We start from the raw sequence: 25,564 nt of genomic DNA on the forward strand, positions 1-25,564 counted from the left end.
TATGACAGTTAATGCAATGTTAAGACTGCTGTTACTCTTACACATATTCCCCAAACCAAGAGTAGGTGCTCCTCAAGATCCTTAACAGGAACATAATCAGTTGCAAAAGAGCATCCTTCCTCATTTAGGGTTATTTTTAAATAACATTTTATACATCTACACATTTAAGCAGCCTCAAAACAGCATGGAAGGAAGTGTGAAAGCCATCATAGATCATTCTTAACATGCAAGAGGGACTAACTGGGGTTTACATGGCAGATGTCAACAGAACAAGTCGCTGGAAGAGAAGTGGGTTTAAGACAACATCCTGGTCTCAGGACTTCAACCATGACAGACAAGATGCAAGAAACCAAGGTAAGGACTTGTGCATAAGAGGGAGGAAAGCCAGGGAAGATGCTGGGTTTCATCACCCAAGATATTTCATCCAACACATAGTCCACTTCAGGACAAATAATACAAAAGAAAGTCACACTGACTGCTGTCCCTGCTATTCAGTGAAGCAGTGAGGTACATTGGGAGATTGTAAGCACACATCTTCCAAACACCTTGGATTAAGTCTGGTCTTCCTCAGTTAATTGTGAAGAGCCACCATTGTGCCAAGTGCAAGAAGAATGAAGTGAGTAAGTGTGGAAGTTGGGAACTCTGCAGGAAAAGAAAGAGTGAGAGAGTTATTAAGGAAGACAAATATTTTCACTCATTACCATCCAGGCAAAATATTTCTGTGCAACATGCAGTTATTTTGCTCTGTGAGGAAAACAGTTCACTCAAAGCAAGAACCTTCTTTCCCAGGATTAACCCTGGGGCCTTCAGAAGAATGAGGGACCTGCGAGGTGTCAAACAAACCCAACAATGATAGAAGAAAGCTTCTAAACAGAAGACATGGTTCATACCCTGTTTTCTTTCATCACTCAGCCCACAAGAGCTCCTCAAGACACACATCAGAATTGTACACATGTGGAGAAGCAGGAGACAGAGCTCCTTTGTGATCGAGTGGAAAACGTCCCTGAAGTTCACAAAGAACAGCAACTCAGAATGAACCTGGAACGTAAATCAATGCACTGCTCTGCACAGTAACTGAATCCCATGCTTTAACTCAATTTAGCACAGCAAATACATCTGGTTACAGCTTCCGAGAAACAGGTCACAGATCACAATGGAGGCACCAAGCAATTTCATGGCCCCTTCCCTCCTCCTCAGCTCGCTCTGTCTCCACAGAGGTGATCCAGCCCTTGGAGCATCTTTGTGACCTCCTCTGGACTTGCTCCAACAGCTCCACATCCCTCTTGTGTTGTTTCCCCCAGAGCTGCATAATATCAAGCGAGATAAATCTCTTGCTTGATGCAACCCCCTCTTGGTAAGATGAAGTTCCTGCACTGCCATACACAAACTTACTGCAGACACTGTGATTAATAACTGCCCACAGAAACATCCAGAGTCTGGCTCCCAAGTCCCCCTCCTCCCCAGAAGCAGCTTTAAACCTAATTATGCTTTTACCAGTAAGTGTTCCTAAATCCTGATGCCATAAGAAGCAGATTCATAAGGAAAACTCCTTCCTGAGTGACCCAGTCCAGGCCAAGACTGCCATTACACACCACGCACTGGAAGCATGACTCAAAGTTACACCCTGTTTCTGAGCAAAAAGGAAACTGCCAAGATCTGACCATCAGAGTAACAGAGACTCCTGCTAAGACATAAAATATGTAATGACAGATGGAAGGGAAAAGATTATTTTCAGCTGAAATATAGCCAAAAACTTAAAGATGTAAAAGGGGAAAAGCAAACAGAAAACCTATGCAAGGTTCTGCTTTTCCTAACCGGCTCTGTACTGGCACCAGCAAGCTTTGGGCTTCTCCCATCCACACTGCAAATATCATCAGCCTGTAAGGATTATACCTTCACTTTTCCTACAGATTGCTCTGTCAAAGCCACAACCATCCCAGAATCCTGCTGCCACCTAACACAACCTCAGCAAGACACTGCTGAAGCCAAGCAAGGGCTGTCACACGCGACAAAAGCAGAAGTAGGATGTGTAAGTCAGCGTTCCCAGGACAAGCAGTAAGAACCTTGACAGATACAGAAATATATATTCTCAAAGAGAAGAGGAATCCCCAAAGGCAGGCAGGGAAGCAGGAAGTGCTGCCTGGATCTCTGGTTTGTGCTGTGCCCATGGCAAGGGGTTGGAACTGGATGAGCTTTAAGGTCCTTTCTAACCCAAACCAGGCTGGGATTCTATGATAAACCCATCAAAAGAGGGAAATACACGATTGTCACAGGCCAGTTACACCACTCTTATTGTATGTCATGCCATTCAGTGGACTCACTTGCAGGGCCAACTCCCTGTCTTCCATTGTGCCATTCCCCCAGAGAGGATATTCTGGCAACTGAATTAAGAAGTTAAAAACCACACAGTTATAGCAGCAACTTTTACATTTAACCTAAACCATGGTTTCTTAAGGCAGGTGTGCTTCCCTTAGTATTCACCATCAGAATGCTTCAACCCAGCCAAAAATCCTTCTTGAAGGTGACAAAAAGAAATACGACGATTAACAGCACCATTGCTGACAACCACCAGCTCCCTAACATCCCCTGCAGATGAGGCCAGAAGGCTCAAAATCAGTGCTCAGACCACTGGGTTCCATTTTCTTGCAGAATATGATGATCCTAACTGTGCCACTGACTCAACAGATGCTTCCACGCCATTGTAAGTGTACTTCATACCACATCACCACTGCATTTCAAACCTTGCTCTGCTCATCTACTGCAGAACAGCCTCTGGAAGGCTCCAACCATCTTGAGCTGGTTCATCACTGAAGTCAGGCTGGTGATGGTGCCACAACCCACACAACTCACCTGCAAAAGGAGGCACCAGCTGACCAGGACTGCTGGCATTTAAGGAAGGAGTGTTTGTACTTCTTGGGAATAATCAACATGGATGCAAGGAACAAGGAGATAAAACATACTACAAAGACAGGACTTTGTTTTCAGGCACTGACTGATAACAGGTTAAATATAGCACACGGCCAGCCTGGGAAGGTGGGAAACCTCTGGTTTCCCCAGCACTGCAAACCTGCAATTTAGCAGTACAATGCATCAAAAAACGAGGAGGAGAACGACCACACTGCAGCATCTCCCCTTTCATTTAAATGCCACGGACAATCACTGAGATGATATAAAGGAGCGAAGGAAAGAGGCATTTATTAACACTTACACCAAGCTGACTGAGGATCTCACACCCTCAAAGCGGGTTCTGCACAACCAGCATCAGGCCATCTCTCCAAAGCCCTTAGAGCACCATGAGAAAACCCCAATGAAACCAAACTGGTTTTCATCCTACATTCTAGATATTAAAGTGAGTTTCTCTTCCAGTCCAGCTTTCGCTCCCCCCCTATTCTCCCTCCCAGAGCACAGTGTACTTGAATTACGAGAGGCAATTCATTAATGCAAATGATTTCGGCATCCATTCATCAGGATCCTCTCCTGTTCCATCACAAACAAAACTGCATGCACTGATTCCAAGCAGCCCGGAACCAACAGATGCCTCAGGACTGGACAATGCCCCTACAGAAACCCTGCTCAAAAGACTAAATGCCACTAAATTCCTGCCTGATGCTCTACGAGAAGTGAAACAGGCCCTAGCCTGATGCATCCCAAAAGGAAACCCTTTCGGATGGGCATACTCTTGATAGCTTCATTTACCATGAAACGGGTGAAACACCCCAGCCAGCCACTGGGTGAATGAGGCCTGCAAGCTCCTGCTTCGATAGCAGCACGCTAATACAGCATTGAAACACACAAATAACACGGTCATTTCCTTACGATAAGCCAGCAGGCAGGAGAACATCAATCCCCACCCGTGTTAACACCATTTACCCTATTTATACCTTTATTTCTTGAAGCTTTACTGCAGGACAGGGACTATTCAGCATCGCAGCCCTACAGCAACGCCTCACAGTGCATGGAAACGAATACCCTCATAAAAACAAGCCTCAAAGAGATGAAACCATCTGATTTCCCCTGTGTTATACAGCACGGATGGCTTTCACCTTCCCTGCAAGGGAGAAACGGCTCCGTCGGTGTGATCAAGCCAACAACGGTGCGGTAAGGTATTGATAAAGCATCAAAGCAAAGGTGTTATCGGTGTCACCGAATTACCTGACCCGAATCCTTAATTCCGGCGCCAGGAGACACTGTTATGAGCGAACAGCACGAGTTCCCCATGGAAAAGGCTGGACTGACCCCCCGACACGTCATTCCTCAGGCACACAACCACCGGGCCGGTTTTAAACGACAAAACCAAGCCGAACAACGTGAGGGAAGGGAAAGGAAAGGAAAATCACCGCGGTTCCCTTCCGTGCCACCCCCGTCTCGGCTTCCCCCCCGCAGCATTCACCTTTACAGGCCTTTAGTGGGGGCTTTCCCCTCAGGATGAGGCCGCGCTGCGGCGGTGGGGCAGAGCCGGGGTCCCCACACCCGCTTCAGGCCCGGCGGCTCCCCCCGCTCCCCTCACACCAGCTCCATCTTGGCCTCCGCCCGCGGGCCGGGCCCGCCGCGGCCCAGCCGCAGCCCCGCATCCCCCGCCGCGCTCACCTGCGGCCCCGCGGGAAGGGGTGGGGGGAGCCGGGCAGCCCCGGGCTGGGGGCGGCTCCTCGGGCTGGGCCCCGCTGGCGGCGCCGCTTCCCTCAGCCCGAGCCGCCGCCGCCGCCGCCTCACACCGGAGCGGGACCCGGCGACGCGCACGGCGCGGAGGGAGGGGGCGGAGCCGGCGCAGCGCGCATGCGCACAGCGGCACGCAGGCCCCCCTCCCCTCCGTGGCGTGGCGGGTGCGGGAGCGTGCGGGGGGGCTGGGGGGAGAGCGGCAAAAAGCGGAGCTTCCCTGACCGGGAATCGAACCCGGGCCGCGGCGGTGAGAGCGCCGAATCCTAACCACTAGACCACCAGGGAGCGATAGCAACGCGCTCTGCTCGCTGTGCTTCCGGCGCTGCCGCCGGGGCTGAGCAGGGGCTGTGGAGCCTGCGGAAGGGATGGGGATGCAGGGGGGCTGTGGGAAGGGGGTCCTGGGGGCTGCAGTGGGGCTGGGGGTGATGCAGAGGTGATGGGGGGATGCTGGGAGGATGCAGAGGTGATGGGGGCACTGCAGAGGGGCTGCAGAAGGGATGGGGATGCAGGGGGGGTGTGGGAAGAGGGTCCTGGGGGCTGCAGTGGGGCTGGGGGTGATGCAGAGGTGATGGGGGGATGCTGGGAGGATGCAGAGGTGATGGGGGTACTGCAGAGGGCTGCAGAAGGGATGGGGATGCAGGGAAGCTGTGGGAGGAGGGTCCTGGGGGCTGCAATGGGGTTGGGGGTGATGCAGAGGTGATAGGGGGATGCAGAGGAACTGCAGAGGTGATGGGGGCACTGCAGAGGGGCGGCAGAAGGGATGGGGATGCAGGGGAGCTGTGGGAAGAGGGTCCTGGGGGCTGCAGTGGGGCTGGGGGTGATGCAGAGGTGATGGGGGGATGCTGGGAGGATGAAGAGGTGATGGAGGGACTGCAGAGGGGCTGCAGAAGGGATGGGAATGCAGGGGGGCTGTTGGAAGAGGGTCCTGGGGGCTGCAGTGGGGCTGCGGGTGATGCAGAGGTGATGGGGGGATGCTGGGAGGATGAAGAGGTGATGGAGGGACTGCAGAGGGGCTGCAGAAGGGATGGAGAGAGCTGCAGAGGGTTTGGGGGGCTGCAGAGGGTCGGGGGGGGGTGTCCTGCAGCAGGTTGGGGCACAGGACCAGCACATCACATCACCTTTGGGCTGCAGCCCAGGGTGTTTGCTGCCTTTCCAGAGGGTGTCCGGGTGGTCAGCACCCCGCGCTCCTGTGCATCGACCCTGGGGGTTAAACCAGATTTGAGCAGCACCCCCATCACTGCACTTGCTCGCGGGTGCTGCTCGGGGCTCTTGTGTACCCCAGGGGCACGGTGCTCCGTGTTCATTCATACACAGCTCCTTGCAACGGACAAACAAGCACTTTTAATTAGAGCAAAACAGGGCTTTAGGCTCCCGAGTCTGATTTTCCCAGATACGTTTCCTGGCACTCCTGCGGGCTCCCTGGGGAACGCTGCCGTTTCCCACCATGGCTGAAAACCCCATTTCCCCCTATGCAGCGTGTCCTGGAGCCACTGACCCCGGTGCTGGTGTGGGAACGCTGCCCAGGCACCGCAGCTCACCCCGGGAGCGAGACCCCCTCCAAACAGCTCCAATGGCCTTTCCCGGCCCTGCCTCTGACTCATGGTCTGAAGAAACAAATGATGATGAATTCCATTTACCAACAGCATCATCGCCGTTCATCATCCATCATCTCCCTGCTCCCTTGGCTGCTGAGGCCCCATCCCCAGCTCTGGAGGACACTCGGTACCTGTTCCCCTCCAAAACACCATCTGCGGATCCCCAGCACAGAGCCTGCACCCAAGAAGAGATGCTGAGCCCACCCCAGCACCCATAGGCCAGCACTGGCTGCTTGCACCCACAAGGATGCAGTGAGGCATCCTTACTCACTCATCAAACCAGGCATCATCCTTACTCTGAACACAGCACATGGAGCAGCCACAGAGCTCTGCTGGCCTCTTTCCCTGCCCCTGTGTATTTAACAGCAGCTCCCAACCCCAAACAGCTCCATACATTCACCACTCCCCTGCATCCTGCTGCTTAAAGCAGGAGCGACTGCCAGAGCTTCCAGGAAACCGATTCCCTGAGGCATCACAGCATCAACCCGAGCCCCAGCTGCCAAGGTTACTGCTGCGAGCCCGGTCCCAGGCTCCGAGCACAGGGAAGTGCCGTGGGGAAGCAGGAAAGGCAGCAGTGGTGATAGGGGCTTGGAGCTGCCCAGCCCGGGGCTGAGCACAGGTATGGATCGGGAAGCAGCTGGCATCCAGCATCAACATCAGACTGCATTTAGCGCATCCCTTCCCTAGAAAGCATCCAGAGCCAAGAGACAAGCTGGAGGATGGAATATTTGAGCTCCTTCTCACCTCAAGCTGCTGCCAGCAGTTATTTGCCTGACGCACTCCTAACGCACAGCACTGTCAGCCAGAACAAGACAGGCACATTCACCCCCTTTTCTCCCAAAGGAATGCTTTATTGACAAGTTTCCTCAGGCTTCATCTAGAAACAGTTCAACACCCAAATCCAGCAGGCCCGGTTCCACCAGCGCTGAATCCACCTCCCACCAGCACATCCACCTCCCAGGCTTCCATCCTGCGTCCCCGGGGCTGCAGAGGGTGGGGGAAACAGATTAAACAGCAGGTTAAGGGTCAAAACTTGCTTCTCGCAAAGGGTCAGAGGGGGTTCAGTCTCCCCCGGGGTGATAAACCACTACTGCTACGCAGATATGTACATCAACAAGCCTAAAGACCTGAGTAAGTCCCACTTCGCCTCTAAGGCACAGAATTGCTCACTCTAGGTATTTCTACACGGAGGCACCTTGCCTACAATGAGATCAGGCCTCTAGAAGAAAACTCGGGTATTTTTCAGCTCCTGAGCAAGGAAGCTGGATGCAAACAAAGCAAAGAAATCCCAGCACTGGTTGAGCTCCATCACTGTCTGCCAGTGCTGGAAACTGAGATGAGAGCTGGGGCTTTCAACTGAAAAACCCATCCCGTCGTGGTGGGAGGTACCAGGAGGAGCCCTCAGAGAGCAGAGTCCTCCAACAGCATCCACAGGGCTAGAGAGAGCCTTGGTAACCAGCAGCCTCCAGCAATTCCTCTTCCAAGAGCAAAGGCATCGGCTGAGAAGGGAGAAGCAAGTTTCACACACTCAGCAAAACGGAGTGCACCACAGAGCTTAACACAAGAACTGGCTGCTAAGCATGCTGCTAGCGTAGGATGCGAAACTCCAGCGCTCAACATCCAGCTTTATTCCCCTTGCAGTCTTCTCTACAGAAATAAAACCGTGAACAAGTAAAGCAGGTGGTGATGTAAGGCTTGCAAGGCAGTCTGAGGCCAAGGGAGCAGGTCCCTAACACGATGCCAAAGCTTCTCATGGAGTTGGGTTTGTGTTTTTTTTTCCTTTTAAGCTTTATTTCTTTAAAGTTTTGTTGCATTTAAAAATAAAGGGTTTGAGTTTCGTTAAAGCTCAAGCATTAGTGTAACAACGAGGCAGCTGCTGAGGGAAGTTTCCCTTATGGGAGCCCAGAAAAGAACCCAACTGTTGACCCCATTTATCACACGACTCCAATGAGAGCCGAGCGAGCAGTAACGGGAGAAGCCTGGGAGCTCTGAGGAGCTGTGTGACGTGCCCCGCACACAGGACACAACCAGAAGCTGAAGCTAAGCTCCCCATGCGCTTGGCTTCTCCAATAACTGCCCTCCTCACGCTGCAAGTGACATCAGACATGGGGAAAACTGGTTTGAACTAAGCCAAGCGGCATTTCTGAGCTGCTCTACGGAAACTGCGCCGTCCCCGCTCTCCCAAAAGGACAGAGGGGGATGCATTTCACCTACAAACCTTAGTGTAAAATATTATCTGTGTACAAAACTTGGCGTTCTCTTTATTTGACCTGGATCCAGCAGCAGTGTCCATGAATGGATGATGATGGAGCTCTCCGAACCGGCGCTCGGCCCCTTGGCGGAGGCGCGTGGGTTGTGGTTGTTGGGAAGGGTTGGGAAGGAGGAGGTGGCTCGGAGTCGTGCACGGCCGTGCAAAGCCACATCACGGGTCTAGAAGGGAGCGTTGTCTTGTGGAGGTTGGTCCCCAGCTCCCGAGGGGGAGTGGAGGCCATCGGTGCTGTTTTCCCTGCTGCCCACCATTCTGGACTGAAAGGAGAGGAGAGAGTCAGCACAAGGAGAAAGGAGCACTGAGAACATCAAGTCACTTCCCCCCCGGCCAAGGTCACCTTCTTGAGCAAAGACTTCACATATCTGAGAGGCCATTTGCCTGAATAGAAGGAAAACATTGCAGAAATTAAAGTTTCTGCACAAGGCTTCACACTCCGGGTTTGCAAGACAAAGCAGATGGTTACCTTTATGGTCCCAACTCTATCTTCAAATGACTTGAAGGTTGCAGAATTCCTTGAAGAGAGGAGATGGGGAAAAAAAGAATAAATCAGAACAAGTCACTTGTTCATCAAATCACACTGTGTGAATGGCTCTGGCCATTGCCATGGGGGGACAAGAGCACACAGAGCACCCCCAGCTCCATCCAGAGCATCCCCCCAGCTCCAGTCAGCCTTGGGCACAAGCCTCAGGCACACCACACAAGAACACCACATACAGACTCCAAAGGAGAACATTTATGCCACTGCTCAAGTTAAAACATCAAAGGAAACAAGTAGAGAACGGATGCATGGTATGTTGAGAACCAGCTCTTGGTTTTACAGGTTTCTAACTAAAAGCAAACTGTCTTAAATAATGGAAAGGAAAAGCTGGAAAGGGGTTAAAACACAGACTGCAGTTTCCCATATTCCATCCCATGGGCAGGAAGGGGAAGGGCCATGCGCCTGTACCTATGGGCACTTTTATTACTACAGGAGAGACTGTTTGCATCAGGAAAAGCCCATAATACTCAACGTAATAAATTAATCAGAAGATTTCATATCTCAAGCACAGAAAACCAGGTCAGTGGTTTGACAACCCAACAGATTGCTTTGTTTGTGACCAGTTCCAGGGCAGTGCTCAGTAGGGAGCACTGGGATCAGGCAATTACTCATCCAGAGCTGCTCTCCGCAGGCCAGGCTGCAGGAGCCCCATCTCAGTTATTTTTGTTCCAAAGAACCGCTTTGTATTTGCACCCATAAAATAACCCCCATCCCTCTGCAATGAGGATGAACAGAGAGAGGGGTTCTGTGGGCCTCATCCAGCCCTGGCTCGTGTTTGTCCTGCAAGGAGACCACCTCCTAAAGCACCCCAAGGGCACACTGAGAGGGGCGCTGAGCTTCCAGGCTGGAGGCTGAGGTTGAGTTTGGATTCATCTTGGTACCAGCAAAGACCATGGCACGTGTTGTGAGGGGAGGACTAATCCCTGCCCTTCAGGGACCTCTGGAAGCTGGGAATTCCAACTAGACTTTGGTCCAGTGACACCACTGCACTTAGTGCAAGGTGCCAACAGCCATAGAGAAGAGACTGGGGAAAAACCCACCCGGAGTTACTCAACCTGCAGGATGGGGTTACCCCATAACCAAGTGGGGTTTGCTTTAAAAGGAAACCAGCTGTAAAACCAGACCGAAACCCCAATAACAACAGACTCAGCTGCACTCTCCCACCAATCCCACTCTGGAAACACAGGAGCTGCTACGTTACCTCATGGCTGGCATACTGATGGAGTGGCGAATGGAGTAACTGCTACTCGGAAGCATTAGAGGAAGGAGGGAAAAGTTAAATGACAGATTTAGACTGACACGGCCCAAAAGCAGGCTCTGAAGCACCTTGTGTCCACACACAGGCTGCTGTGGACAACCCAGGTGGTAAAATCCAGCCCTTTCTTCCCAACCCAGAGCTTAGTTTTCCAGACACAGGGCAGCAAGCACGAGTATTTAACTGCCAACTGCACCAGTGATACAAAAGTCAATTACAGAGCACTGGTTTGTGGTAGGTTTCTCAATCTGTGCCACAAGCACAGGCAAGGCTTAAACCATCAGCGTCCCCTTTAACGCCTGCGAGGGCCTGGCACAGAACCAAATGCTCTTTTCCGAGCCTGGAAGAGAATCTTACCTAAAGGAATTGGAGAAGGGGTGAGCCCTGCGAGAAGCCACCGGCAGCAGAGGGAAAAGGAAGCAACAGTCAAGACACTTGCGCAGAGAGAAACACTCCATTGCAAGGGCACGGTCACAGGACCACAGGACAGCAGGGTCAGCTGCCCAGGAGGAAGCCTCTCCAAACACATCACAGGAACAGGCAAAACACCAGCTGCTTTTCAGTCACTCAAGCCAAGCCAAGTTGTTTCCCAGAGAACACCACCAGCACCTACAGCAGCTCGAGAGCTGCGGTGCTGGGGAGGGGAAGGGCTGAGGGTACAAACGCCAACACTGCCCCTACCCCATGGCATTGCTCTCATTGGTTTTATGCTTTTCAGAGCACGTTTGCCTAAATGGAAGGGTTTACCAAGGAATAAACACATCTCCTGCCCCCGTTTCCCCCATGGGCTCTCACACAAAGACAGCATTGCTAGGGACCTTCTGGTCAAGAACTTGTGTAACTGGAACAGGCATTGGATACCTGCATCGGATACCTGCATGTTACCTTGCCAAGCCTGGAGATGTCAAAGTGACAGCTCAGAGAACAAACACGTTGCAGTGTAATGAAGATAAGAAGGGTAAAAAGTGTCATATTGACTCCATAACCTGGTTGCCCACTCTTGGGTGACAAGGCAAACTATTCCCCACCAGGTTACCAGATCTCCATGTGTGATTTTGCAGTGCAGTAGCAGCTCTGTAGTCCAAAATAACACACCAAGGTTTCCCACTGCTCCTAGTACAATCAGCAGGATGCTCTAAAGCAGCTTTTCCTACCAGGAGCAGTGTTTGATTCCACTTGAATGTAATTTGTCTCTGCAGCAGAAAGCAGTCATAGCAAGCTGGATCTGAAGTACTTGGCAAGGAGCACAAGAGCTTTTTCCTGATAGGCAGAGCAAAGATGTTCGGCTCTGTGGTCCCATCTCCCCAGGCACCCAAGTCTGCTCTTTGGCAAGGCAGACTCCCTGAAATGCTGTCTTTGGATGTGAAATAAGTTAACTTTCCACTTTCTTTGCTTAAAGGAGAACACAGATAACACTTATCCATGCACCATGCTGCTCTGTATGCAATACCACAAGCACCGCTTGGTTTGTTCAGTATCTTGGCAGTAACCCTTCTTCTTCCATAAGGATTCAAAGTGGACACACATTCAGGGATTTGGGGCTGAGCGACCATTTCCTAATGAATTTGCTTGCAGTATAACACACAGCAGCAGCCTTCAGGCAACACAAAGTGTATCAGTGGAAGCAAACCCACAAACAAGCTGCTCTCCACAAAAACAAAACACTTCCCATTGTGCAGTTTACTGGGCTCAGTAAAGTGCAGGGACAGAATGTCCAGAAGCCAATTTACTTCTTAACTGTAAGTGGAGATAGCAGAAAAAGCTGAATTGGCCAAGATTTGATAATATCCCACCCACTAATGAAGCTCCTTTTTCTCCCCTCCAGACAATCTAATAGAGCAGCAGCACTAATGCAGTTACACATTAACTTCACGGTGTCTCCTTGCAATCCACACCTACAGCACTTAAAATCATTTTGACCAGAACACAGCAACCCTGCAGGTTTAACCCAGGGACACATTACTTGTATGTAACAGCATTTTGCTCCAAGGATTAATGGAATTATGACTACGCCTTCCTTGCATTTATCAACCGGTGAAGGCTGACTAAACAAGGAAATCCCTTCTGTTATCTCCACACTTCCAGTGATGGAAAATAAAGCTGCTTTACAAGTGAATTTGTAGTGCAAGAAGAAAACAAAGTACAGTAACAGAGGTTGCAGTGTAGGTTATGAGGACTGGAACAGAGATTCTCTGCGCACAGAGACCATCTCCGCTCGGTCAGAGAAGTGATCACCACACAACAGACTTCACTCCTCATCAGCTCCGAGCACACCTCAGAACACCAGAGTTTCACCTGGTAAGGGTAGAAAGTGGGCTAACGCCTGCAGCAACTTGTGCTCAGAGTTAAACCTTACTCAGAACCAGGAGTATCAAGGCATGAGTGCAGCACAGGGGACAGAAGCCTGTTCATAGGCACACAGAGAAACTGAAAGGAACAAAGCCTCATTACTGTGTTCCCACACATATACAAAGCTGAGATAAGTTTGGCAGGGATCCCCAGGTGATAAGGCAGAAGCTGCCTTTGTTTCCCAACACATCACCTAAGGTATCAGCTATAAAAAGGAATGCAGATGTTTAAAGTGGTGATTAAATGCTGAGCGACACCACTGCTCCCAAGGCCTGCCTTGTCTGTAGGGCTGCTGATGACACAGGCAGTTGTCACCGTGACCATGTCAGGCCACCAGGAGCCCTCCTCACTCAGCTGTGCATCCCCTCCCTCCACTGCCTGCCCCTGGGATGGCACAAACATTCCCGGAGCTGTGTGGTGACCTGGGTTGTCCCAGTCAGAAGACAAGAGGCAGGTCCAAGCCTGTTGGAAATGGCTTCTTCTGATGGCAACGCTGGGTCAGGAGTTCCCCATCTGGTCCAAAAAGCACAGTGCTCATCCCACAGCAGCCTGACCAGACCACAGAGATCAGGCACAAAATGACTTCACTTATTGGTATAGCAAAATGGGTTACCACCTCATCTTGCTCCAGTATCAGTAATCTACTGTGATTACATGTAAATCCCCCCCTTCCAGGAGACGAGGTAGTTTCCAGGAAGGAAAAGTTCAGCCTTGCATGGTGGGAAGGGCAGGAAGCCAGCTTGGCCTCTGCCAGATTCAGAGAAGTGAGCTACTGAAAACACCAAGAACACCCTGCAGGAACACAGTAAATAACTCACTGAGGACAGAGCTACAATAAATCAGCACTGTGTGATCAGAGGCCAGCAAGTTCTTACCACTTGGATACTCCCAGCCACAGTGGAATGGGAAATTCCCTACAAAGAACAACAGCTACCCATTCAGTGCAAGGGCTGGTACACCACATTAAATACGAGCTCTAAGGAATATCCCTTTGTAACCTAGACATGTTGTGTACTCAGAATTAGCTCTTAATCCCAAGAAAGGTGTTCTGGATGTTGCCATCAAGCACTTCAATGTCTGAAGAGCAGGTAAATCACTCATTTAACCTTCAACGTTGTCCCGCTGAGAAACTCAAGAGTAAGAACCTCAGCCAGCAGCCCCAGCAACCAGCCTCTGTGCTCCAACTAAAGAGGTTTAAACTTGCAGTTACCTCAGCGGTGATGTGCTTAGGGAATCCAGAGACCACCAACCACAACAAAGAAGTTAGAATCATAGAACAGTTTGGGTTGGAAAGGACCTGAAGATCATCCAGTTCCAACCCCCCTGCCATGGGCAGGGACACCTCACACTAAACCATGGTACCCAAGGCTCTGTCCAACCTGGCCTTGAACACTGCCAGGGATGGAGCATTCACAACCTCCCTGGGCAACCCATTCCAGTGCCTCAGCACCCTCACAGGAAAGAATTTCCTCCTTAGATCCAATCTAAACTTCCCCTGTTTCAGTTTGAACCCGTTACCCCTTGTCCTGTCACTGCAGTCCCTAATGAACAGTCCCTCCCCAGCATCCCTATAGGCCCCCTTCAGACACTGGAAGCTGCTCTGAGGTCTCCACGCAGCTTCTCTTCTCCAGGCTGAACAGCCCCAACTTCCTCAGCCTGTCTCCATACAGGAGGTGCTCCAGCCCCTGAGCATCCTCGTGGCCTCCTCTGGACTTGTTCCAACAGTTCCATGTCCTTTTTATGCTGAGGACACCAGAACTGCACACAATGCTCCAGGTGAGGTCTCACAAGAGCAGAGTAGAGGGGCAGGATCACCTCCTTTGCCCTGCTGGTCACGCTCCTTTGGATGCAGCCCTGGATTAAGCTCTTCATGTTGTCGAGATTTTCTGCATCAGTTTATATCTTCCAATACACATGACAGAACTGTGCCTGGAAGGCACACTGCCCTTCTCTGCAGAAACACAGGGGGCTTGAAACTGCATCAAAGGAAGACTTTGCCTCATTTTAAAGCACAACAAAGCACAGGAGAGATGAACCTTTTCTAATCCTAAACAGTAACACTCCATAATCCAGGACCACTGTTAAAGGTCAGCTCTAATACTTGTTTCTTCCATATGATGTAAAAGCTGCAGTGAAACCATTTGACAGTCAAAGGGGGAAGGCTGCTAAAAACAGTCAGTTCTCCGAAGCAAAATCAAACTCAAATGCCTTAGAACAGGTTTTATCCCATCAACGAGCCTTTAATAAGCACTTAATGTGTTCTGAACTATGTGATACAGGGCCACACAGCAGAAGGTAGTCCCTCAGCAGCAACGTGCTGCCAACTAAGCAGAAAACATGGTGAAAAGCCCTGTTATTGTCTAAAGTCTCGTTACTGTTTGAAACCAAGATCAAAGCACCAGAGGCCAGCACAGAAATCCTACCTCATGTCGCCAAGCTTCCTGCTGATAACGGAGCCGACGTTGGACAGGGCTGCTGAAGTCTTCTGGCCTGCCTGGGACAGGGTTTCCTGGGTCTTCTTGTAGCTAAATAGAAGCAAAAGTAAATCATATATTGAACCAGCGAGGAGGATTTGGGAGCAAGAAGCATCCCCCCGTTTTGAAAAAGGAGCCCATATGAAAGGGGAGAAGCTGGGTTAGTGAGCAGCCCTGACTGCGCTGAGAGAGCCTCTTCCAGTCTTGGGGATGTCTTAAAGAGTGCAGGATTAACCTCTCTATATAGAATCATAGAACAGTTCAGGTTGGAAAGGACCTTAAAATCATCCAGTTCCAACCCCCCTGTCATGGCCAGGGACACCTCACACTAAAACCATCTCACCCAAGGCCTTGTCCAACCTGGCCTTGAACACTGCCAGGGATGGAGCATTCACAACCTCCCTGGGCAACCCATTCCAGTGCCTCACCACCCTCACAGGAAGGAATTTCCTCCTTAGATCCAATCTAAGATACACTCACTTCACCATTTTGACCTGATGTTCTTAAATCTGATGAGCATTCGCAAAGAAAACCCCAAACCCAATCTTCCACGTGGAAATCCTAATACCATGGCATCATATCCCAGTTGCTCTACTACTGCCTTTTGGTCACCTTGAGAAAATAAGTCTAGGAAGCTATTCCATAACACCCTTGCAGGCTTGAAGAAGGTACACTTGTAGCATTAGCTTACAGAGGAAAGAGGCAGGATTGCTGTAAAGAAATGCAGGAATCAGCATTCTCTCTACAAGTGCAGGTTAGAAATAAATCGGTAGAGAAGCTTCCCATCAGTTACCATTAACCACAGTACATAAGAGATCTGACAGCCTGTATTTGTCAGCTGGTTACACCTGAGTTTGTAGCAGAGCTGGAGAAGACACTTGAGAACCTTTGTGTCCTTCAGGTGGGACTGATCTCAGGAGCTAAGAGTCGTGGAGCCACTTTCAGGAACTCGTCTCTCTAAGCTATTCCCCAGTTAGTGACTGACAGCTACATTAATGGCATTCCTCAAGTTATTTTCTAACCCAAGTCTTGTTTTTCAGGAGTTCAACAACTGAAGCCAAGTTTTCTCATTCCAAATCTTTCATCTTGAGATTATTTTCTTTGCCTGGCTGGGATGTTTAGGAGAAGGGTACCATAAACACCCTGATGTTCTCTCCCATGCCTGAGCTCCCAAGGCTAAAAGCACTGTGATAAGAGCTCATTTAGCTGCACCTTATTCTCTCCAGACAGAAGCACAGGCAAGAGAAGCTGAACTGGGTTCAAACAATACCAGTCACAACATGTTTGTTTGTGGGGGTCTGATGTTTAAGACCACAGCCAAGCGTTTCTGAATCAAGAATGTACATAAGACTTATACAGAACAGGGCAAAACCGCATCAGCTTCACCTTCCTTCTTCCTGCTCCTGAAACCTACACAGTTTTCAGAGCAATTCTTGAATCAGGGCCTCCAGAATTACCCGAGTGTGCCCCAACAGCAAGGCCTCAATAGTGCTTCTCCACAGCACAATCTTGTGCAAGTAGTTACCTCCGGTTAACTTAGAGGTGAACTGGTCAGCACCAACGCTGCTTGCTCTTACACAGGTCTTCCTATTGCACTGCGTTTGAACCCCAGGACTAAAGCTGCTTTGGAAGAGGAGGATCTCAGTCTCAATCCCTGCCCTTAGCACTCAGGCTCCTCCCCAGCTGAGCCCTGTCATGGGATTTGATCTACAGCTGCACAACAAACACTGAAGACCTCATGCTTACTGGAGCATTGATGCTACCCCTGCTTGGCGCTCCACTCCGAGATGAGCACTGAGCACCAGAGCAGCAATGAGGGCAGGGCTTACAGACTCAGAGGACACCAGCAGGCCATGCATACACTGCACACTTCCAGGTATTATGCCTGGCTTCAGCAGATAAAGAGCAAAGATTTCCCAACTGTATTTTCCACCTTTGACAGCAGTGTTCTTAAGATAAGGGAAGATCTCACACTCAAGTGCTGCTCCTTTATGATGCCAGCACTGCTGCTTGTGCTGACACGGAAATGTAGATCAAGGAAATGATCCAGCTGGAATACAGACTTGGAAGAACACAAGAGAGCAGCAGGCGGATGGGCCCAGCAGCCTAGTGCTGCATCCACAACTCCCCACCACACCTCCATCCCTGCAACGCAGGAGGCAGAGCCAGGGGAATGCAGCTGAGAAGCTCTGTAACCCAGAACTGCCACCAGACACACGTGTGGGACCGTGCCTGTGACAACAGGGAGCCGATTATACAAGGCTTTAATGCAACTTAACTGCACCCAGCCCTGACCTAGAAGTCACAACAACTCTCCTGCAAGTGACAGGGATGGGTTTGCCATGGCTTTAAATTCACACTCGCTCCCTTCCTTCCCCCAGCATCAGAACAAAGCACAATAATCCAGATCTGGGAGTAATACATGCTTAACACCTTGCTTTACTAACAGGCAAGTGGCTCAGCAGAAGCCACAGAGCTGATCTCTCCCTGTTGATGCTCATCCTGTGGTACTGACACATTTCATAAACCCTGATGGGAAGAAGGCAGACCTGCACCCTCCTTTATGCATTAGTACCAGTTTCCTCTCACTTGCCCTTCTCCAGCCAACACCATTTGTGTTCTCTGGCCAGGTACACAAACCCCTTCAGTCCTCTTGTGTCCTGGCTATGATGAAACTGGAGCTGGGGGGCAGCCTGGGCTGATTTGTGTCAGAGGACAAGCCTGTGGCCAGGAATGGCAATGGACCAGGAAATGCAGCAGTGCACCAAAGCAGTGACAGGTCATCAGTCAGACCCAGTCCCAGGTCAGTCACTTCTAATGCAGAGAAGCCCCAAAACAGGAAAGAGGAGGCATTTGCATAAAAAACCCTCTAAGCCATAAGAGTAAAACCTCATCCCTGGACTTCTTGAACTCTGCACATTTACTGAGCTTTAGCTAAAGGAAGGAGAAACTCTGTTTTCTGGAACCTTCCTTCAATCCCCCTCCCCTCTCCATTTTAACCAGCACCTACCTTGCTAGCATGAATTGTCACTCTGTCTAGTGCCAAAGCAAGCAGGAAAACTGGTGTGCCACAGCTATTGAGGCCTCAAAGTGCTCTACAAAAGCACGTTTCCTCCACATTCTGGCACCTATTAACTACAAGGAAACAGAACCAGGAGGTTTCCACTCTAACAGGCACACCCAGGCAGGAACTCTGACTAAACACTGCTGGAGCCAGACTCACTGTCAGCAAGCACAAAACCCAAGGTCATTCTAGTTAGCAAGTGAAACAGTGACAATTTACACCTTCTTCATGTAGGAAGCACACAGGGAACTCTGGAAGTAGACCTGCATACCTGAAAGCTCTATTCTGATACCCCTACTTTTTATCTCTGCTCATCTTTCAGCTGTCTTAGGAAGAAAAGCTCCTATTCACACACAGTGGCGAGGACAGACCAGCTCAAAGGGCTGAATTTCATACACTCTTGACTTGCCTCAGACCTACCTCCCATGGTTTAAATCAGTTCAGCAAACAACAGCCTCTACCTGCTCCCACTGCAGAGGACTGTGCCACGTACTGTGGAAAGATGCAGTGAGAAGGACAAAGGCCAAGTCCCATAATTTAGTCCAGATGAGGATTTAATCCCAGGCATTTACTAAAAGCACAGCTAAGAGACCTCCTCAGCCAAGAAACCTTCACAGCCAACAAATGGAGTGGAACTGCTGTGAGGTTTAAGCTGCTCAAGTCCATCTGGGGCCCCAACATGACAGAACAGCTGCTTTGGACACTACAGCTCTTATTTGCTCTCATCAGGTAGCACAGCTAAAGGAAAAGCTGCTCCCTGCAAAGCACACAGAGGGTAACAACAAGAGGTCAGTCTGGCTATTCCATAGCTCATCAGCTGAGGATAGGAGGTGTGACACACAGGTCTCAGCTACCCAGTGGTTTCCCTACCTACATGGGCCACAATGACATCATTCAAGCACTGACCTGAGGAAAAGCTCCCTCTCCCTGAAGAGGCATTTATTGGGTTAAAAAAAGCAAAAGCTAGAAGAGATGGATGTTTACACAGGTCTAGTCAAAGCAGAGGCCTGGGAGCAGGGGCACAGAGCTGTTAGGGGCAGCAGACTGTCATGAAAGCAGTTGTTAACACTCAAGGTTAAGACACTCACGCTTCTGATTGAGTTAATTTTTCATTCCAGTCCTCCAGTGTGCTGCTGGCTGAAAGATATCTACAAACACAAGGGGGGTTAGACACAGAGCCAAGGTCACTACAGATGCTGCTTCTGACACTTGCCACATCATGACCGTCTCTTTACACTCACATTATCACAAGCTTTACTTCTCCAGCAATAGCTTCCCCCCTTCTGTGCTACAGCCAGAAGGAAAAGAGCTGCTGTCTGAGGCAGGGAGACACCGAAGCCCCAGTTTCTTTCTTATTTAAGCACATCCAAACACAGCAGAGAAATGAAGCCTGCAGCTCAGAGGTGTCAGGAATTGAAAGACTCCGCATCATAGAATCACAGAATAGTTCAGGTTGGAAAGGAACTTAAGATCATCCAGTTCCAACCCCCCTGCCATGGGCAGGGACACCTCACACTAAACCATGGTACCCAAGGCTCTGTCCAACCTGGCCTTGAACACTGCCAGGGATGGAGCATTCACAACCTCCCTGGGCAACCCATTCCAGTGCCTCAGCACCCTCACAGGAAAGAATTTCCTCCTTAGATCCAATCTAAACTTCCCCTGTTTCAGTTTTAACCCGTTACCCCTTGTCCTGTCACTGCAGTCCCTAATGAAGAGTCCCTCCCCAGCATCCCTATAGCCCCCCTTCAGGTACTGGAAGCTGCTCTGAGGTCTCCACGCAGCTTCTCTTCTCCAGGCTGAACAGCCCCAACTTCCTCAGCCTGGCTCCATACGGGAGGTGCTCCAGTCCCCTGCTCCCTCCCTGCATGCTGTGGGCAGTTATGTATTACAAGCACAGAGCAGCAAACGGAGCACAAGGCCAAAGAAATCTGTCTGCTGCACCCAAAGCTGCAGTTTACTGATACAGAGTGACCCGGACAAACAGCTAAACTTCGTTTCATAATCTTTAGACATCATGTTTCCCCACATCCAAACCAGTATGTGCCAGAATTATCACTGGAGGTACAGAACTAACTCGAGTACTACAGAAAGTGCCTGCTACCAGCTCAGGCAACACTCAGAAGAGCTCAGAGTGACTTATCACAGGCAGCTCACATCACCCACAAGTGTAACTCTCCCCAGTTAGATCACTGCCATCTTGCCTAATGATGGGATACTCCCGATCCATGTGTTCCTTCATCTCCTTCGGCACAAGACATAGAAGGGAAAGAATGCAGAAAGCATCCAAGGGCTCCCTTGCAGGAGGAATCAGAATGATTCATGTCTAACATGAACAGAGGTCTGACATATTTAAACAGAAGTAGCCAGATGTTCTTCACCTGCTTGTACATACACAGACTAAAACTCATGGCTTTCTGGTGTTGACATCAGCAGAGGTCCACCTGCATCAGTACAGAAGAGCCATTGCGTGGTGGCTTTCCAAAGTGAACAGATGGATTTGCATTTGCACAGCCCCTAATTCCAGCTACAGGTAAATGCCTTCAGGCACCATCTCCCCCAGGTGACTGTACAGAAAGGCAATAACCACACCGATTCCTACCAGAATGATGAGAAATCATTTCACGCTAAAGATGAGGTTCACTAGTAAGACACATAGCAGCAGTCAGTAACCACCTAAAGGGAAACTGGGGTTGATTTCTATCCCCTCCTTTTGTTTTTATATGATGTGGTCTGGTAACTGATTGGAATTTTTCTTCTGCAATAGCAAGCCCATGAGAGGGATGACAGCAGTAACATTGACTCATCTCCTCTGCAAGGGAGGGATGCTTACAGCCAGAAGCCAGGCATGCTGCTAGGAACAGCCCTGCCTCACAAGCCCCCAGCTCCCACTGAACCCCTGAGGCCTGTGACAAGTGGCAGCAGCGAGGGGGGAGTTGCTGAGGAGCCCGAGGCACTCACAAGTCAGACTGTGTCACTTTGTCATTCCACTCTCCAAGTTTCTCAGATGTTTTCACATAACTAGAAACAGAAAGTGTTAATGAATATGACTTGAATATTCATTTCTTTAAGACAAAGACACAGATCTCAGTTACAAAGGACCAACAGAAACGTAGGGATGTAGGAGGGAAAATGAGGGAAAGGGAGAGAATAAACAGCGAGAGGAACAGCTCAGTGATCTGCTGGGCAGCAGCACTGTCAGTAGCTACAAGTTCCACACTGTCAGTAACTCCCATTCCAGTTAAGTTACACAAGGCCTTTCAGACTGAACAGCATCTCCATGGGCACTGTGAGTCCCTGACACTCAGGCACAACAGCAGGGTCACAGCAGGGTTCTTTCAGCACTGTCAAGCACTGCAGTAATTGTGCCCTTACTGCCTGCTTGGGGTCAGTCTCATTTCACATCTTCTTTAGGCAGAGATGACTGTGTAACACACTGATATTACAGGGTTTTTTTTCCCTAGGAAGTGCAGGCTTTTGAATTCAAGCTGTATGACTCAGGAAAGAGCTGAGCACTGGAGCTTTGAAACTCCTTGTGCTTCTCTTTGAGCCTGGGTTCAGAACAGGGGAGCAGCTGAAGACACCTCAAACAACGGGCAGAAAATGGGCAAACAGGACTGTCCAGTGGTGAGCTGGATCTCTAACATCATGGGAAAGGGCATCCAGCAGCAGTTTAACCCAACCACAGATAGGAGAGTTCTGTTCACACTGACATAAAGACACTTTCTTTAAAGACTTATTGCTCTTAAGTGCCTTTTGCTCCAGAACAAAAGCCTCCAGTTGCTCGGGAGAGCCCTGGAAATGTGCTGCTGGGAAATCATTAGGAGAGAGTCACTTTTAAACACACAAGCATCACAGCAACACTTACGCATTGGAGACTTGGACATCGTGCCAGCTTTTAGACAGGTTTTGCTTGAGCCCATCCAGGGGAGTCAAACCCAGCTTCCTCTTTAGCTCTCCACAGTGCCTCTCCTTAGCAGCCAGAACCTGCCTCAGAGTGCCGATCTCTTCTTCAACCTTCAGGAAAAGGAGAGGTTGGTTTTAAAGCACAGCTTAATAAAACTCTCAAACCCGAGCCAACTTTCTACCTCCCTCAAAGCCGAGTTTAAGGAACCGGGAGGAACATCATGTACACGCAGCACAACTCGACTGAACACGAATGGTGGTGGAGCAGGAGGTCTGACAGCGCAGCCTTCAACTGGGAAAGCATCCATGGAAGCCCCTGCACTGGCACCCAGATTACCTGAACTCATTCCTAGTGGTGTTGTCATTTCAACAGCAGATAAAAACCTGCTGCCAAACCTTATTAATGAAGGTTTCTGGTTTATGACTCTTTGCCTCTCATGTCATTGCAGCAAAGAGCTTTTCCTCAGAGATCTCCCTTCTGTCTTCACAGTATTCCAGAGCTGCTGCCAGGTAGAGAGGTTTCATTCCTACCTTAACAGGTGCGTATGAGCCCTCAGAGCTGCCAAGTTCCCCCTTGCCAAAACTTGCAAGTCAAAGCCCCACCAGGAGCTTCTCGGGTGCTACAGAACAATTGCAGCTACACTTCAGATGGAGATCATAAACCGCCCTTTAAGCCCCCAAAGGCGGCTGAGATTTAGGCTGTTACATTACAAACTCAGCTCTTCAAAAGCACCCAGGCACCACAAAGAGTTACCTATGCATGTAATAGATATTTAAGAGAAAAAGGTAGAAAAAGAGGCCATAGCAAGGGCTCCACTGTTTTGGCTTCCTAAGGAAAAACAAGTTTCTTTTTTGCATAGCACCTGCCCCAAGGGTTTTCTGCCTTCAAACAGAGCTCAAAGCCTACGTGAAGCTCACGGCATCCAAAGCCACTTATTTCCTCAGAGCTCTAAATTCAGCCATCCTGGGAAGCAGCACACACAAGCCACGGCCCCCTTTGAAGTCTCGGCCAGCTTTGTGCTCTTTAACAATCAGCCGAGAGGCGCAGAGGTGCCAGCACTGAAGCGTTTAACCCCGGAACCGCGCTCCTGGGGCTCGGGTTTGCTCCTTCCCAGCAGGGCAGCACCACGGCCCCCGCTCCCGAACAGGAGTTACCTTGGCGAGCTCAGACCTCAGCTCCTCCTCTTCAGCCAGGCTGAGCCCCTCGGGAGCAGCGGCTCTAGCCGAGGCGCCGCTATCCACGGGGACGTCCGTCATGGTATCGGCCAGCAGACCTTTGTTGGGAGAGTTAAGGTTGATATCTGCCACAGACAAGGAGCAGAGGGCACACGGAGTAAGCAGCCAGCAAGCAGCGATGCAAACCTGAGCAGCCCGGCGGGGAAGGCGAAGGGAGGGAGGGAAAGAAAAGAGGAAGAGAAAGCTCCGGCGGGGTTTCCTCCGCCAGCATCCAGCAGCAGCACCGCGCACCACAACAGCTCCTCCGCCCCGCACCGGGCAGCGGAACACCCGCACGGCCCACGCGAGAGCGCGCCGGGACAAACCCGGAGGGGAGGGACCGGCGCAGGGAGGGGGGGGGAAACGAGCCCGGGGGAAGGCGGAAGGACCGCGACCGGCCCGGGGAGGGCAGACGAGCCGCCAGCGCCCTCCGTAGGCTCCGGTACGAAGAAGAGGCGACACCGGTAATTAACCCGGTAATTAACGACACCGGTAAGTAACACCGGTAATTAACCCGTTAATTAACGACACCGGTAATTAACACCGGTAATTAACAACACCGGTAATTAACACCGGTAATTAACCCGTTAATTAACGACACCGGTAATTAACCCGGTAATTAACGACACCGGTAATTAACACCGGTAATTAACCCGTAAGTTAACGACACCGGTAATTAACCCGGTAATTAACGACACCGGTAAGTAACACCGGTAATTAACCCGTTAATTAACGACACCGGTAATTAACCCGTTAATTAACAACACCGGTAATTAACACCGGTAATTAACCCGTTAATTAACGACACCGGTAATTAACACCGGTAATTAACCCGTAAGTTAACGACACCGGTAATTAACCCGGTAATTAACGACACCGGTAAGTAACACCGGTAATTAACCCGTTAATTAACGACACCGGTAATTAACCCGTTAATTAACAACACCGGTAATTAACACCGGTAATTAACCCGTTAATTAACGACACCGGTAATTAACCCGGTAATTAACGACATCGGTAATTAACACCGGTAATTAACCCGTTATTTAACAACACCGGTAATTAACCGTTAATTAACGACACCGGTAATTAACACCGGTAATTAACCCGTTAATTAACGACACCGGTAATTAACAACGGTAATTAACCCGTTAATTAACAATACCGGTAATTAACAACGGTAATTAACCCGTTAATTAACAACACCGGTAATTAACCCGTTAATTAACACCGGTAATTAACTAACACCGGTAATGAGGCGGGCGCCTGGGCCGCGGCCCCGTTTGTGGCTCCCGTGTAGACCCGGCAGCACTCGGAGCATTGCCCGGTACTTGCCGAGTGCGGCCCAGGCTCGGTGCCCGGTGCCCGCTGCTGCTGCCTCGGGGCTGGAGACAGAGCCCGGGTCCGGGGCTGCGGCTCCGCTCGCACCAGCTCCGTCACCCGAAACCCGGCGGGGCTGGAGCCTCCTCCCGGCTCCCGTCGGTTCCCGAGCCTTTCCCCTGCACCCATCCATGGGATCATGGACGGGGTTGTGCGGAAGGGACCTTAAAGCTCACCCGGTTCCACCGGGTCCGGACACCTTTCCCCTAGGAGCGAGCCTGGGGCTGAGGTGTGAGAGGGGAAGCGCATGGGGAGTGGGAAGGAGCTTTCGGGAGCCCTTCCCAACAGCGCAGCCCGGCAGCACCCATGGGAATGCCCTTCCTGGGGGTATTGCGGTGTTTGGAGCCCCCCACACGGCTCCTTTGGAAGCGGAGCTCAGGGGAAACCCGAGTGGAGTTTTTCCAAGCTCACCAGAGCCCGGTTCCCGCAAACCCGGCCCTGCAGCAGGAAGGAAGGAGCCGGGAATGCTGCGGCAGGCAGGGAGCTGCAGTGGGAAGCCCCATTGCCAAGGCCAGCCTGGCCGGGCAGGCAGGGATGGGGCTGGGCCTCCATCACCCTCCAAACCCACCGCTCCAGCGCTGGCTCTGCATTAAAGGCATCGTGCTGCAAACTCCGTTGTTCCCCATCCCAAGCCCTGGGAAGCAGAATTCCTGTGTTTGGGGATGGGGAAGGAAAATCCTCTTTGTTGTTGCTTCTGTTCGAGGCTGCTCCTGGGCACTCAGCTGGGGGCAGAATTCACCACTGCAGAGCCACAGCTTCCCCTGGCTCCCCGTTTGCTGCCGTTGGGCTTTTCACTTCACTGGGGCTTTGGTTCGTTTCCATTCCTAATCCAGCCCCGATCCTGGTTCCATTCCCTGATCAAG

General features: G+C 50.7%; 1 protein-coding gene and 1 non-coding gene across 15 annotated transcripts; both read right to left on the bottom strand.

The window, feature by feature from the left end:
• Positions 1-4,869: 4,869 nt before the first annotated feature.
• On the bottom strand, positions 4,870-4,941 carry TRNAE-CUC (transfer RNA glutamic acid (anticodon CUC)). The gene has a single exon. It is a non-coding gene; the product is annotated as a tRNA-Glu (tRNA).
• Positions 4,942-8,600: 3,659 nt separating this feature from the next.
• On the bottom strand, positions 8,601-23,445 carry TPD52L2 (TPD52 like 2). 14 transcript variants are annotated; one of them, XM_057400970.1, is made up of 11 exons: positions 23,262-23,445; positions 22,069-22,217; positions 21,162-21,221; positions 19,289-19,348; positions 15,086-15,187; positions 13,538-13,576; positions 10,671-10,697; positions 10,260-10,301; positions 8,984-9,032; positions 8,858-8,898; positions 8,640-8,777 (listed from the first exon to the last, which is right to left on the bottom strand). In XM_057400970.1, exons 1-10 carry the CDS (start codon positions 23,361-23,363, stop codon positions 8,875-8,877), a joined length of 654 nt encoding a protein of 217 aa, XP_057256953.1. In that variant the 5' UTR covers positions 23,364-23,445; the 3' UTR covers positions 8,640-8,777; positions 8,858-8,874. The 14 variants fall into 14 exon arrangements, with proteins under 14 accessions (XP_057256951.1, XP_057256950.1, XP_057256948.1 ...); XM_057400974.1 differs by lacking the exon at positions 10,260-10,301 and having other exon boundaries at positions 23,262-23,443; XM_057400973.1 differs by lacking the exon at positions 13,538-13,576 and having other exon boundaries at positions 23,262-23,442.
• Positions 23,446-25,564: the final 2,119 nt, after the last annotated feature.

The sequence above is a fragment of the Pezoporus wallicus genome, unplaced genomic scaffold (assembly GCF_028554395.1).
Source record: "Pezoporus wallicus isolate ANWC-B61680 ecotype Strahan unplaced genomic scaffold, APGP_CSIRO_Pwel_v1 contig_11133, whole genome shotgun sequence".
Taxonomy (NCBI): Eukaryota; Metazoa; Chordata; class Aves; order Psittaciformes; family Psittacidae; genus Pezoporus; species Pezoporus wallicus.

Bases quoted from the DNA above. Each gene is read 5' to 3' on its own strand.
- TPD52L2 (XM_057400965.1), bottom strand. From the start codon at position 23,363: ATGACGGACGTCCCCGTGGATAGCGGCGCCTCGGCTAGAGCCGCTGCT. The intron at 22,218-23,261 runs GTAACTCCTGTT...CTTTTCCTGAAG, and splicing joins TGAGGTCTGAGCTCGCCAAG to GTTGAAGAAGAGATCGGCAC. The intron at 10,698-15,085 runs GTAGGATTTCTG...GGCTTCTCGCAG, and splicing joins AGGAAGCTTGGCGACATGAG to GGCTCACCCCTTCTCCAATT.